At 48.3% G+C, this 15,130-nt stretch overlaps 2 protein-coding genes across 2 annotated transcripts; one reads left to right on the top strand and one right to left on the bottom strand.

Annotated features, from left to right (window-relative positions):
• Positions 1 to 2,945: 2,945 nt before the first annotated feature.
• On the bottom strand, positions 2,946 to 8,409 carry SOX8 (SRY-box transcription factor 8). Its single transcript, XM_065851132.2, has 3 exons — positions 7,663 to 8,409; positions 6,174 to 6,412; positions 2,946 to 5,282 (listed from the first exon to the last, which is right to left on the bottom strand). Exons 1-3 carry the CDS (start codon positions 8,103 to 8,105, stop codon positions 4,552 to 4,554), a joined length of 1,413 nt encoding a protein of 470 aa, XP_065707204.1. The 5' UTR covers positions 8,106 to 8,409; the 3' UTR covers positions 2,946 to 4,551.
• LOC139829132 (uncharacterized) lies at positions 8,168 to 14,946 on the top strand. Its single transcript, XM_071814981.1, has 4 exons — positions 8,168 to 8,237; positions 8,430 to 9,160; positions 12,415 to 12,663; positions 12,781 to 14,946. Exons 1-3 carry the CDS (start codon positions 8,168 to 8,170, stop codon positions 12,418 to 12,420), a joined length of 807 nt encoding a protein of 268 aa, XP_071671082.1. The 3' UTR covers positions 12,421 to 12,663; positions 12,781 to 14,946.
• The last annotated feature ends 184 nt before the right edge of the window (positions 14,947 to 15,130 follow it).

The raw sequence follows: 15,130 nt of genomic DNA, 5'->3' as shown, positions 1-15,130 counted from the left end.
CAGACTTAAAATTAATTGGACTCAACTTCATGCTCTCGAAGGGTGAAAATAGGGCAATACTGGAGTTTTGCCTGACCAGGGACACTGGTCGCAGTGTCTGCCCGCTCACCTGAAAACAGCTTTAACTGCCCTCCCGGTTCTTAAACACGTGTTTCAAACAGCACTCATGTCTCTAGTTATTCTTCTTTTATATTTAATGGTTTTTTGCCTCCGGATCACAGGCAACGTGTAACCAAGGCCTGCGAGCGCCCGGCCTTGGCCGCGGGAAGATGGAGGGGGCAGCGGGATGGGCTCATGAAGCAGGAGGCTGGAGATGCTGCGTATGGCCAAAGGCAAAGACTGTTCAGATTCCCCGGATCCCACCTGGAGAGGGCTCTGGTGGCCCCACATCTCCCAGCAGAGCCGAGCTGGAAAAGTCAGAAACCCCGAGGTCAACCCATGGACAGGGATACACCCATGAGGAAGTTCATTTAAGCCGAATGGTGTCATCAAAATGCCATTTAACAGTTTCTTTGCCATAAGCCGAATGCCCAACTGTAAAAAAAGAATGTAACAAAAGTTGATATCACTCCAGGAAAAATTATAATAAGGAGGATGGGAAGGGACTTTTTCCACCACACAGAAGGAATGTGGATATGGTCTATAGAATTAATTTCCTCTTTCTAACCAAACAGAACCTCTGAGCAATTCAGATAAATAGCAACATTCATTATTCTCTGCATCAAAAATAAAAGGGGAACTTTTATCGCTTGTGTATTCCTGCAATTATCTTGAGAAGCCTTTTCTGTTGACAGCCAGGGGTCAAAAGCCGGTCTTGGTTTCACCTGATCTCATTGATTTCTGCAGAGCCGTTCCAGATTCACGCCAGCACAAGAGCCAGCAGAGCCGAGCTGGGGCCGCACAATGCTGCCATTCACCCTCCGCTCACGGCAAATCACTTCTCTTTCTGTAGACGGTATCTACACGTAAAATGGAAGAAAAGGACAACACATGAAAATGCATGTATACAAACAGCATTAACTTCAAATCAAAATGCTCTTCTCTGAGTATAAACTGTGCCCCCCATCAGTGTTTTTCTCCTCAGGAAATGAAATGGGAGCCTCGTAGGTTTAAGTGTAAATCTGGGTGTGGGGAATGAAATTCTGGCGCTCTTAGAAATTTCCAGCCCACCCTGAAGCCCAAGTCACTGGGATTATTCAGGCTGGTGAATTTTACCTGCCTGCCACCTTCTTGACAATCTGTGTTGTAAAGTCCTTGACTTTTTCTCAACAGTAAATGTGCAGCGAGCATCCCCTGCTCTGCGGGATGCCAAAAAAAAGTGGACTGTCACAATTCTATGATCCTATTCAGCTTTAGCTTCTCAAACGGGAGCTGCAGAGGGGTCTCCAGGGCTCACATCGTCACTTGTACCTCCTGAATGGTACATTCGGTTTCTGCAAATATTAGCAAAAGCTAACTTGGTTTTGCAAAGCTTACAGAAAGCAAAACCAAAGGTGACCAAAAGCAAAGGTATTTCAAATCTGTATATTTTGGATGTGCATTTCCTCGGTGCCGTCACCAGGCTGGTCCTGGGGCCCCATGGCCACCCAGGGATCCCACATCCCCCCACAAGCACCCCGAGCTCCCGGGCACACCAGACAGGGATGTCACCCCAGGCAGGGATGTCACCCCGTGCTGGGCCTGGTTCAATGCACTGGAAAAAGGAGAAAAAGGGAGAGATGAAAAATGATGTTTTAATTTCACTATTTTGGGTGGCTTACAACACCATTGCACACAGATATTTTAACTCTGTTTTAAAGATTAATCCAGATATCAGTGAAGTTACTGTAAGCTCTGCTATTGAACATCATGAAGAAAGTAAATATAAGCACTTATATTCTCATCTCACCTTTTCTCTTCATTTCCCCCCCAACGTTAGTGACTTTGGAGACAAAGCCCTACCCCGACATGCAAGAACAAGCGAAGCCAAAACACATTTATTTTTCAAGCATGCGTTAGAATAAGACTTGAAATTTGTGTTGTAACTAGAGGGAGGAGAAAGAAGGAAAGAAAGTCTCTAAAAGTTATTTTGCAGCTTTGGCTTAAAGCGCAATAAAGTCATTTTGCCAGCAGTTCTGCAAATGAGCGCAGAGAAAATGGTGTCCAGTTACCGACACTCTGGCATGAAAAACCCTCTTGGCAGATGCCGCAAACAGCAAATTTGCTTTGGGACACTGTTGTTCAGACTTTGTTAATGTTCTCGAGCTTCATTAATTGTCATCACTTTTATTTTCCCCGCGTTAAAACATTTTCCACAGCGCTGCACCGCGACCGAGCCCTGAGCGGCCGGATGGCCCCAATTCCAAACCTTTCCTCCCAATTAGGGCCCAGTCTGAGAATATTGCACTGGTTTCTCTGAACTGGTGAAATCAAGCTGCAGCTCAGTTTATACAATAATAATAATTAAAAAAAAAAGGTAAAAAAAGCCACAAATGTAACTATTGTAATGACTGTATAAAAAAAATAAACAACAAACCTCTACATGCAACATATAATTTTGTTGCTATCGTAATCAAGAGGTATTTACAAGGGCTCGCCAACCAGAAAGCGGAATTAGTTACTGTAAAATTCCTACGTGCCGTACAGAAGAAAATAAACTTGGTCTAAACCCATGGAGTCTGACCTCGCAAACCCTTCCTCATGTGAGCAGTCCCAGTGAAATCCTATGAAATCCTTGGGATTATGGGCATGGAAATATACTTCTCAAAGCTATAAAAAAATACATCTCATATTAAGATACTATTTAAGCACAGGGAAAGGGAGCAAGGAGAAAAGATCCAAACAGAAAACAAGACATTGGGAGAACAGAAAACCTTGGTCCAAGTACTTTATTCTGAATAGTCTGCCCCTTCCAAGCTGTTCTCTGCGTTTCTTTGCAGGCTCAAGCGGAAAGAAAACATAACACGTATTGATAAAAAGCACTTTTTAATTTTATCAAATTGATCTGTACAAAAGTTAGCATTGCTTAGTCAGAAGCTAGTGAAGAGAACAGATAAGTAACAGGCAAAGTCTTTCAAACTTTATACAGAAAAATAGATTGCATAAAAATGAGTTTTCTGTATTTTTTCCCCCACCCCCACGTCCCCAAAAGGAAATATGCAAAAAATATTTTTAGAAAAAGAGTAGGAAACGTAGAAAAGGTAAAAAGATGATAACCTCTGAAATGTGGTTTTAGATTTACAAAGTTTTTAAAGGCACAAGTTACCATAAAATAGATGGTTATTATATGCTCAGCATACAATGGAAGAAGTAGAAATATATCAATGAAATATTAGTCTAAAACTAAGTACCTAAAATTTTTTTAGTGGAGAAGATTTTAGTTTCACAGCTTGACGGATGATATCTGGTCCCTAGAAGCCAAAAATTAAAACAGAGCTTGATAATTTCTCATTAAATTACATCTTCCTATGAAGCAGCCCTGGTTCTGAAAGCCTACAAAGACTCTGCAATGCCTTAAATCCAATTTGAAGGCCCCGAAGCAGGTAGCCAGAAAATTTGCCTGCTCCTTTTTCCAATGGTTTTATTGTCCCAATTTAATTAGTAACTCCCCCCCCCCGGTTACTTTTCACTCCCATTTGAGTTTCCTGTTGGTGAGCAGGTCTGCGATGGGCAGATCCGCTCGGTCCCTCTCACCAACACGACTGCTGCAGCGGTTCACAACGCAAAAAACCCAAAACCAACAAAAATCTATAGACTCATAACACCATTTTATTGTATCATCTCCACTATTATTACGCTCCCTCCCCACCTTTAAAATCTTTTAAAATTCTACTTTTTGCACAAAATTACTTCATTAATTAAAAGACAAAATAATACAGAACATAAATACATATTTAACAGATTAAAAAAAAAACTTAAACGAAAACAAAACCAAAAACCCAACACTTTAAGCTTCCAAAACCAAAACAAAATGTTAATTACAGCCAAACCTTGCTTAGAAGAACTCTTGACTAAAAAAACAAACACTTCAGACATTTAATTGGTTGGTCCCACCAGACTCGTTTGTTCCCATGAGACTGTGACACGGAATAGCTGGATTTTGGGGTTTCATCCACGCTGGTCCCAGTGAGTTCTTGCCCTCAAGGTTGGTCCGTTCCTCACATTGCAATAGACCCTTAAAGTCTCCAACAGCTTTTGAAGTTCTTTTTCTTCCCCCCTCTACCCACCCCCCTGCTCCACTTTTGCACTTGTCAACTTCCATGACGAGTAAGTTCAGTTCAGTCCTCACAGAGGAGTCGAATGGTTTTGTCCTTCATTTATTCAAAAGGAATCACCCGTCCTTTTTAATTTTTTTTTTAATTATTTTTTTTTTAAATTGTATTAATTCAAGAAAAATAGAGCTCTGTCCTTCTGGAGAGTTTTGAAGCAAGGGGAACACCCAGTCGCAACGAGCAAGAGCTCCCAGTGGCTCAGGAGGCACTTCGGAAACGATGGCAGCGCTCCCCGCTCTTCGTCTTCAATTCCTTCATTAGTGCACACGTCGGGGAAGCCCGCGGGGGCTCCACGCGCCCTTTAAGGCCTCGTGAGGGTCGTATAGACCGGCTGGTCCCAGTTAGCAGTGGGGCTGTGGGCCGGCGGGATGGACAAGCCGTTGAGGATGGGCGTTGCGTAGGGCCGGCGGGAAGAGTGGAAATAGGGATACTGGTAGATACTTGAGGGGTAGCCGGGGTAGGGGTTGTAGTAGTTGGAGCTCTGGAGGTCTGTGTAGTCACACTGGGAGCTGGAGAAGGAGGCGGCGGCCGTGGCGGTGGAGGCAGTGGTGGCGCAGGCCTGGGCGCTGTAGGAGCCATAGTCGGAGTGTGTGGGGGAGCCGTGGGACTGGTCACTGTAGTGGCTGGGGCTCAGCTGCTCCGTCTTGATATGCGGCCGCTGCTGGCCCGAATCAGCGGACGACGGCGACGCCGAGGCCGGGCTTTTGTGAGTCCACACCTGGTTGGTCCCACCGGTGCCCGTGGCCGAGTGGGAGTAGGACGCGCCGTAGGAGCCGGCGTTGGGGCCGTGGTCAGCCGGCATGGCAGCGTGGCCGTTGAGCGGCAGGTACTGGTCAAACTCATGCACGTCGAAGGTCTCCATGTTGTTGATGACCTCGCTGCTCAGCTCCGAGATGTCCACGTTGCTGAAGTCGATGTTCTGGCGGCCGCTCTCCACGAGGCGGCGGCCCTCGTGCTTCAGCTCCTGCTTGCTGCCGTGGTGGAGGTCGGTTTTGGGGGTGGTGGGTGGGGTGGGTGGCCCATGGGTCTGGCCTGGGGACAAAGGGACAGCCAAGCTTTAACAAGAGCACGTGCAAATTGAGGATGAAAAAAATGCATGTTTCTCCCCCTTCTTATTGCATGGGGGGGATTTAAATCTACAGCTCCATGTTGGAGGTAGCTCATGTCCCCCTGCAACCATCCTGGGGATCATGTCCTCAGCTGGGGTAAACCACTGGCACGAGGGATGGTTCACAGTGGGGAAGAGAAACTGGAGAGTGCGTTGTGCCCATCATGATCCCTCTGGAACATGGTGGGACACCCACGGCTGCACAAACTCCTTCCGGCCTGGGAAGCAGAACCAGGGGGTGGGTTCAGACGGACCCACTCAGCCTCTCCCCACTGGCAGCCTGGAGCCAGTGTGGCTCTCCCGGAGGCAGAGGAGCCGTCCCGGGATCCCCAGCCAGGCTGGGCGAGAGAGCAGACGCGTCTGAAGCTGCAGGACGTTCGCAATCCTCCTGGAATCTGTCAACACGCGCCCCGTGCCAATTCACAGCACTGCCGAGGAGCGGCGAGTTTTGGGGGGAAGCTGTGTCTGTGGGACCCGCTCCCCCAGGCACCCTTCACATGGTCAACACATTATTAACCCTTATTAGCTCGCAATTAAACCTCCCCAATATCAGGCCAGCTGGGAAACCAGGGTCCCTGCATTTTGGGGATTTCTTATTGCACAGTCAGCTCCACGAACATTTACTAAATAAAACTGTTGTCACATTCACACTCTGATGCAAAACCAGGGAAAATGACCCCTGCTTTTGCACAGACCCAATCCCATCAATATTAATTCTGGGGGCAGATGAGCCCTGTACCCATCAGCGGATTCAAGTCCCAAAACAACACGCCTGGGATCCACAGATTTATTTTTTGCCTGCGAGGTTCCTTTACCTGTGTGGTCGCCGTGGTGGTGGGAATCGGCCATGGCTCCCAGCCCGCTGTCCGCCTTGTAGATCTGCGTGCCTGCGTGGTGGCCGAGCTCGGCTCCCGAGTCCGAGTCACTCTGCCCGGCTTTCACGCTTTTCCTCCTCCGTGGCTGGTATTTATAATCCGGGTGATCCTTTTTGTGCTGGACCCTGAGCCGCTCAGCTTCTTCCACAAAGGGACGTTTCTCATTTTCGCTTAACAAACTGGTTTGGGATGATTTTTTTTTTAATAAGGAGGAAGGAAAAAAAAGAATCCAACATTAATGTCTTTTCCTTAGAAGTTTTCAGCCTATTTTCAAATTCCCACATCCCCACTTCCCATACACTGATTTGAACAAACAGAAATTTAATTACAAAATGAATTTGCCATTGCAAAAAAAGAGCTAAACTATGTTGCAAAAATGTATTAAAATACCAACTGTAGAGGTGTGAGAAAAATTTGCCACTATGGACACCAATAAACGGGCAAAACAAAATTCTGCTGCCCCATTTTAAACACCTTCACCAAATATTATTCCCATGGTAAATGCTACCCCTGTCACCGTGACAAACAACGCTGCCCATTTCTAGCTTTGTTTGTGCTTACAAAGAAACCACGAAGGCAACAGCCGTGGGATTACTTCTTTCTAAACTCTCCCCAGCCCAGACCTCTCTTCGCAAACTCTTGGAGAGTTTCAAACCGCAGTGGGAGCATCACTGGCCCAAACAGGCAGGAAAGATGCAAGTTTGGTACGGCCAGACACGACCGAATATACCACGCGGTAAAACGTGGCTGGTTGCAGAGCCTTGGAAAGCCAAGCACACTCGGATGCCGCCCAGCAAAAAAGTTTGCATCGGTGGGTAGCGCTGAGCATGCAAGCACACAGATAAGAAGGGAACTTCGGAAGAAGATTAAAATAACTGCTAAAAATCAGCTTGCTTGGCTTTACAGCAAACAAGCACATCAAGGAAAAAAACTTTTAGAAGAAAACATTGTAAAAGAAGCAGCTTTTAAAAAGTCTCAGTCTCCTGGGGACAGGGACATGGGAAATCCTGGCCAGGAGAGGCAGGAGCCCAGGCTGCACGTCTGGGTGATGGAGCGGGGAAAATCCAGACATGGGGCAGGACCCACCGGCTGTGGCTGTGGGTGCCCAGGCCCCTGCGCGGGGGCATTTTTGGAACAAGGACCAACACGCTCTGGGGGATTTTTGCACTTCAGTCCGAAGCACTTTGAGAATCCCCCGCGGGCCCAGGCAGTCAAAAAAAAATTATAAATAAAGACTAAAAAAAACCAAAAAGTTTTTTGAAAGCGGTGGGAGGGGGAATCCAGCTGTGCACCCCGAGGCAAAGCCCCGCGCAGCCCGCGGGGGTCTCTGCGCGGCTCGGGGGATCTGCGCGCGGCCTCGCGGGGTTGCGCGGCAGGGAGCGAGGATGCGCGGCTCGGAGCGGAGCAGGATGCGCGACCCGGGACTCACCGCCAGAGCTTGCCCAGGGTCTTGCTGAGCTCAGCGTTGTGCAGATGCGGGTACTGGTCGGCCAGCTTCCTGCGGGCGGCCTGCGCCCACACCATGAAGGCGTTCATGGGCCGTTTGACGTGCGGCTTGGCCTTGAGCGATCCGTTGCCGCGGACGGGCATGGGCACCAGGCTCCAGTCGTAGCCCTTCAGCACCTGCGAGACGGCATCGCGGATGCAGGCAGGGAAGCGCTCGTCCACCTCGGCCGCGTCCACCTTGGCGCCCAGCGGAGCGGAGCCGGGCGGACGCGGGGCGGGCGCGGGGGCGCAGCCCAGACCCTCGGAGCCCGCGGGGGACAGAGGCGAGTCGGAGTCCGAGTCCACGTGGGACATGGAGCTGGTGGTGCCCGCGGGGCTGCACGGAGCCTCCAGCGCTTTGTCGTGTTCCTCGGTCATGTTAAGCATTGGTGGGCGCGGGCTGGGGACGCGAAAAGGGGACGCGGGGCTGAGCCGCCCCGACGACGAGGATGTGCCCGGGCGGAGTGGCGGGGAACCGCGCACCCCTCCGCGGGCGCCCAAAGAGCGAGGAAAAAACAAGCAAAAAAAAAAATCTACAAAAATAAAAAGATACAAATGTATGAAAATCTGCCGAGGAATGAAAAAAAGAAAAGAAGAAAACAACCCAAAGCAGTCCTGCTGCGGAGCCGGCGCCCCGCTCCGCGCCCGGTCCGTCCCGCCGCGCTCCACGTCCAGTGCGAAACTCGGCCCCTGGCAACAAGTGACTTTAAGGGGAGGGCAAGCGGCTCCTCCTCCGGCGCCGCTTCCCATTGGTGGAGCGGGATGCTCATTTACATAAGGGGCGGGGCGAGGCTGCGCCGCGCGTTCTGTTGCCGCGCTCCAGCCGCCCGGAGCCGTGGCCGCCGGGAGGTGCCGTCGCCCGGGGGCTGCACCGCATCGCGGTACCGGCGCGGACCCTCTGGCCGCGGGGGTGTGTTTTATACCCTCGGCGTGCGGAGGGGATTTTTCGCTTTGCAGGGCTGGCGGCGGGTTCTAAGTCCCGCAGACCGAGGAGGTGCGGAGCGGCGCCGGGACGTGGCGGCAACAGCCGCTTCCCGGGGCTCCGATACAGCGGGCGGCACCGGCCGGGTTACTTTTTAAGGAGCCTTTCCGGGAGGCTCGGTGCGCGGCAGAAGCACCGGTGCGTCCCGGTTGCAAACGGGGAGGAGCTGCCCGTGTACCCCGCTGCCGCGTTCCGGCCGCCGGGCCCCGGTGCCCCCGGGCCACCTCGTATTCCTGAGCGCATCTTTTCTGCCCGCTCTCTCCAGCGGGCAAATAACGGAGGAAAGCGGCAGATTGCTGGGAAAGAACCGAAACGATCCCCTCCGCCCCCTCCCGCTTCCCCTCGCCCAGTCCTCGGGCTCGGTACCGGGCTCGGGGCACCGGGGAACCTCCCCGGGAGGGCAGAGCCGGGGCTGCCTCAGCGGTTTTGCAGCGTCCGGAGGAGGATGCGGCACCTCGGGGTGAGCCTTTGGGTTTGGGGGGAGGTTTGTCCGCAAAATCTCCCCTGTTAACTCCGGGTGCGGGAGACCTCGGTGCGGGGCTGTGCCCCTCGGGCCCCGCAGCAAAATCCCTCTTTTAAAAGATTTCCCTGCGCCAGCCGGAGCGCTGCCGCTCTCCAAGCGAGCCCTGGGTTTGTAGCACTTATTTGGAGCATTTGATTCTAATTACCTGCGGAATCCGGCTTTCTAATTGCGACGGGAAAAAAAAAAAAGCAACTCCCCAAATTCCAGTTTTATGCACTGCTACCTCCCGGAAAAAAAAGGGCCAAGTACAAGATTTACGGGGAAAAAGCAGAAATTGTGGGAATGCTTCAAGTATTCCAACATTTTAAAGGTAACAAAAATGTGGGGGTTTTGAGAGCATTTTGTTTAATTACTGTGATGTGTAATCACCTTGAAATAAAGCATAAGCTTTGAATTTAAATGTAATGCTGTTTAAATGTGCCTGAATGTCCACATGCCTTCTATGTGAAAATCAATATGTTCCATTAAAGTGGAAAGTGGGGTTTTATTTTATTTAAAAATTCTCTCATTTCCTTATTAGTAATTTCTCAAGATTTCAGTTTGCAGAGTCACGGAGCAAGTTACCTTTGGGCAAAGTATTTTTTTAATATAACTTCACAAAGTGGCATTTAAAAAAAATAGTGACTTCAAGGCTTAAGGCAAACTATGTATATTGAACTTGCAAGTGCGAATTAATTGAATTTCTCTTCCAGGGCCCAATCCAAAGCTCAATGAGACCGTGAAAGAGTTTCTGTTTCCCTGGGCTTCAGAGAGGTGGCTTTGCACTGCTGTTGGACATCGGGCAAAGCTATTTTTCTTTCCCCCTCATATGACATATAATTAATACCCATTTCTATAATGCTTGCCTCTTAGGATTCTCATGGCTCTTTAATAAGGAATTTTTTGAGTTAAGTAAATTGTATTTCATCCATTTTAGAGGTGGCTTAGTCAAAGCAGTAATCACTATTTTTAGTCAACTTCTTGTGCGGCACCTTCCTCGGAAGATTTGAACCTCATTGCATGGCTGAGGCTGGGAAGGGGTTTTTGGAATATTTGGGGCTTGGGGGAAAGATTAAAAATGAGAGCCCCTATTTTCTGATCCCTGCCTTCAACTACAAGTAAATTCCTGCAAAAGAAGCCTCCAAGAACAGCAGGAGTTAGAGATGTTGGTTTTCTTTGTCCTTTCAGGGCTCCCCAGCTCTGCCCAAGGCAGGGAGGTGCATTTCCAAGCCTGTACACTTCAATTCCGCTTTGCCCAGTGCAGGTAGAAGGAGGAGGAGCAGGACAACTTTCAGTAGTTTCTTTCTCTTACTCTAGAGACGGGCACGGGGAAGAGGCAGCACCTGGAACCAGAGCAGGGTACTTGTTCTGCTTCACATTTGGTTTTGTGACCTCGCACAAACCATTTTGTGCCTCTGAGCATTAGTTCTCAGCTGAGCTGGTGGAGGGAGCAGCCTTGGCCTGTCTCGCAGACCGATCCTGAGACGTTCACTCATCCATGAAATGGAGTGAGATTATGCTGGGACAAGTGGGTTCAAGTGGCATCGTTTGTTTTACAGGGGTCTCGTGTTCAAATTTTGCATGACAAAGTACCAGCGCTGTTTGCAGAGGGATGGGATAACGATGGAGTTGCAGGACAGGCCTTGTGATGGTCTCACATGAAGCACCATCTAGACCCGGCCTAATGCTTCTCTGTCTTGACCCAGCCCATTGTGGGGCAGCCCCTGATGCTGGGATTTGTAGGAAAAGGGTGCAGATCTGGGAGGAAAGAACCAAGACTCCCATTGCCCAGTGGAGCCTTGAAGTGCATCCAAGCAGGAGATGTTTAGAGAAGATGTGGTGGAACAGAGCTGGCTGTTCCTGACAGAGAGCGGGCACAGCAGAGCTCCACCAGCTGCTTGGCAATGTTACTTCATCTTCTTTAAAGTCTGGCACCATCTCCAATAAAGTTCCTGGCCAGCTCACACCAGCATTGCTGGGGATCGGGCACTAAATACAAGGTGTGCATGCTTGGCTCCATCGCATCGTCACTTGTCACCCGGGAACCCTCAGAATCCTCATGAGATGGGAGGTCAAGCCACCAGTTCCTCTCAACCATACTTACTGGTTACATAGGAATCGGGGTGTGTGTGTTGGCTTCAGAGCAGCCAGAGCACCCCTAATGTCAGGGAGGAGAAATTTCATCTTCAGCAGAAGCCAGGAAAGGCATTTTCAGAGCATGAGAGCACATGGGGACACCTGTACATGATGGGACGTGCAACATGCTGCACCCTTTCTCCAACCCAAAGGTGGGTTCTACCGCTCCATCTGATCAAGTGCAAAAGTTACCATTTTTCAAAAATTGTCTGCCTTTGAACTGCGAGCAGCTTTTACATGGGAATTTCAAAGAGCAAATAGAAAGAGCCTTACAGGGGAAGAAAAAACAAGCCCTGATCAGATAAGAGTAAACCTACGCGTCATGTTAAAATGAGCCTCTGACATGTGCAGGATTAATGCGCTGCCCAGAGGATACAGCCGTTCAGTGGCAGCTCAGAGATTGCTCTGAAACAACGTTCAGTCCTTTTCAGGAAAGCTCCTGATAGCTGAAGGTAAAACAAAAACAAAAAAGACATGCGGTAACTTTGAACTAATTTCAATTAAAATAGCGCTGAAAAGCTTTGCTCTCAAGACGATGCGTCCAATCCTATACTGTGTGCTTGTGAAAGCTCTAGTAATTTTAAGACTAAAATTTATATTGCTCAGCTGCTTGCAGATCAGTTTAGGTCCAAAATTTGTCTTCTGTTCATGTGAAATGAGCCCTGCTGTTCTGACCAATTCGAGAGTAAGAGGGGCGCAACCTTTTTGCAAATTTTAATTAACTCTTGCGGTATTTAGTCCTCAGCATTTCTGCAGCTCCCACCACTGTGCTGCTTGTCACCTGTACAGCAGGAGGGAAAAATTCCTGTGTTCCAGTCACTCTGTGCTCCCACCATAGCAAGAAGTACTTTTTCTTATTGCACAGCCTCATCATTAGAGGCGTCTCCATGGATTGTGATGAGCTGGGGACTCCAGACGCCCATCACCGTGAGTGGATGCAAACTTGTCCCCCTTGCACAGCTGCTGCAGTCTGCTGAGAACAGGGGGGAAGACGGAGGCTTAAATATTAGTTTAATATTAGTTTTTACTGTGTTAATGGGGTGCTTAGTTCCAGCGTCCCTCTTTTTTCTGGACAGGAATAGTTCGGCAGCTGCAGGACAAACAGAGGAACATGTCCCCCAGCAGCTCTTTTCCAACCCAGGAACATTTACCTGGCATTGATGCAAGAAACTCCGCACACCTGCACCGGGCAGGAGCCCGCTGACCTCTCTGCTGCCTGAAATGCAAGCAGGGAGGAGCACGTGGGATTCCTAAACCGTTCTCCAGGTTTCATCATGGCAGCAGTGAGGGCTTCGTGAAAATCTTTACATGTTACATTTGGCCTGGTGTGTAATTTCAGCTAAAATAAAATAGCCCTTAATAACTTTTATGATTATTAATTTTTTTTAATACCCCAGTGGACAAAGTTAACAAGTGGCTTGTTCTGGGTTTTTATCTTGCAGGTTTCCCAGCCTGAGGCTGCAGCCCAGAAAACAAGCGTGCAGAAAGACCAAAACCAGGGAAAAGGAGAAGATACGTCAGTGTGTTATTTCTGTCCAAATATTTTAAGATACCAGCAACAAAACAAAATTTGCTTTTGTGGGATCAACACCTCTCATGTACACGTTACGTGTTAAAGGCAGACACTGGCAAAAGATCTCACCTCTCCTCCAGCCCAACACAGGCTGGATGGCACCTTTTCAAAATGATGGAGAGCCACAATTCTATTAATTATGATTACCGTGACCATTAATTGTTTGTCCTGTAGTACCACTTAGGAATCCCTCTTCTGAATTAGCACCCTCTCATTATGGATGCTGTGCAAATACAGGAGAAAGAAAGGTAATTCTTCCTCTGGAAATCCTTTTCAGCCTTAATCCTGCTAACCCTGGAGTTAAAGATCAGATTTGTAAAGGGAAGAATAAGGGATTTTAATGGAAAAAATATTACCACCAGAAAAATCTTAACTAGTAAAAGGGAGCTCCCAAATTCTTTGCGAGATTCCCACCTCCTATTTAGCACACGCAGCTGAATGGTGAGCGGGATTGCGTATAACTTCATTACACATAATTGTGAATGTACGGTTTCTTTAGAGGAGTCCTCAAATGTTAATGCTGCTTTACAAAATACTTATTTCTGCACACATTCACTTTCCTCTGTTTTATTTAAACCCAATTCCTGGCAGCCAGAGGGGCGAAAGCCCAGACCTGAATGAACACAGAGTAATTTAGGGTGCCAGGGACAGCGGGGTTGAGGTGCTGGTGGGGACAGCTGCTGGGTGCTGTGACAGTAAATGCTTGTTTCTCTGTCACTTTTGCAGCTGTTTGGAACACAGCAAAATAGGGTCGGGCGGGGGGACGTGGTGGCGCGGATTTTATTGAATGAAGATCAGCATCAATGATGCCTCAGCGCCCGCCTGACATTTATGAATCGCTTTCCCTTTGAGACTTCAAGGCTCAGAGCCTCGCTTTTAAATATCTTGTTTGCATTGCTTGCTTGGTTTTTACACTTTTATTTTTCTGGTACCTTATTTTGAAAAGAGGGAATGTGAGGGAAAATTATTAAATGAAAATAAAATGACTCTAAATAGATAAGTGGGCAGAAAATGGGACACAGGTGATGTTGCACACCAAGCTGCGGACCGGTTGGAACGCAGAGCAGAGAGGAGCTGACTTGATGTTCTGATCTACCATTTTATCACACCTTTTCCTTTATAGCTTGAGCCATCTTCCAGTAAAGTGAAAGGAAAGGCTTCCATCGCCTTTCGTGAGATCTGGATTGATCCTTCAGAGTAACAACATCTTTCTGCCATTTAATAAACTTAAAATTTTGCAGCCCGTGTTGTTGCAAGGTGCGGTGACACACGATGTCCCCTGAGCTCGGGTCAGCAGATCTCAGAGTGATCTTCGGCAATGAAAACCAACCCAGTTCAGTGTTCCCTTCCCAGCTCCAATTATTATTATTTTTTTCTTAATCTTTAGCCTAAACTTTCAGCTTTTCCCCAGTAATTTCCTCAATTATCCAGTTTGTTTTACAGACATTTCCATGTAATGTGGAATCTGCTGTAACAGTTTCACAAAGACCCCACAAAGGAAACCATTAGCTTACATCTATTTAAATTTATCTAGCCGAACCTTGTGGCTAATCCAAAGGGAGAGCGAAGCTGCAGTGTACCAGAGGCCTTCAACAAATAGCTTATTTTTCTTTCGCTACACAATGCACCATTATGTAGGGTTTTTTTCGAAGGAGAACAATGCAAGCAGCAGTGATGGGAAACTGGAAAAACAAAAGAGGCATTTAGAAGGGGCCGCTTTGCAGCCTGAAAAGCGTTGAATAATGTTACACCTGATAGCAGATACTTTCTCAGAGACCACCGGCCGGTTCAGCCCCGCGGTTATTTACTTCAGCGGGACACACGACGCATGTCTAAACTCATCGATGGCTGTCGAGGCTGTTTTATTGAAGCAGTTTTGCTAACAAAAAGCATTTTATGAACTCAACATGGAGTCAAGAGTTTGACAGCTATAATGATGTAGAAATCATTGCAGCATCCAAAGTGGCCAATGTTGAAAACCCGAGGGATTTATCTTAAATTTTTTCCTTAGGGAGGGAGTGCAGACACGTTGGGGTGAGTTGGGGGGGCTGTGATGCAAGGTGCGGCAGGTGGATTAGGGGGTTTGTGGGTCAACTCTTTCAACTTTCTTCCCGAGTTTATTTATTTTTTTAAAAAAACTTTGCACTTTCTCGCCATTTTTCAAGCTCGCTCCCTAAGGCCGGGGTATATAAACACCATTTTTCCACAGAAACCCCAGC

This window comes from Patagioenas fasciata, chromosome 15, assembly GCF_037038585.1.
Source record: "Patagioenas fasciata isolate bPatFas1 chromosome 15, bPatFas1.hap1, whole genome shotgun sequence".
NCBI classification, from domain to species: domain Eukaryota; kingdom Metazoa; phylum Chordata; class Aves; order Columbiformes; family Columbidae; genus Patagioenas; species Patagioenas fasciata.
Note: the sequence above shows the minus strand (reverse complement) of the source record. Positions and strands in the feature narration are given on the sequence as shown.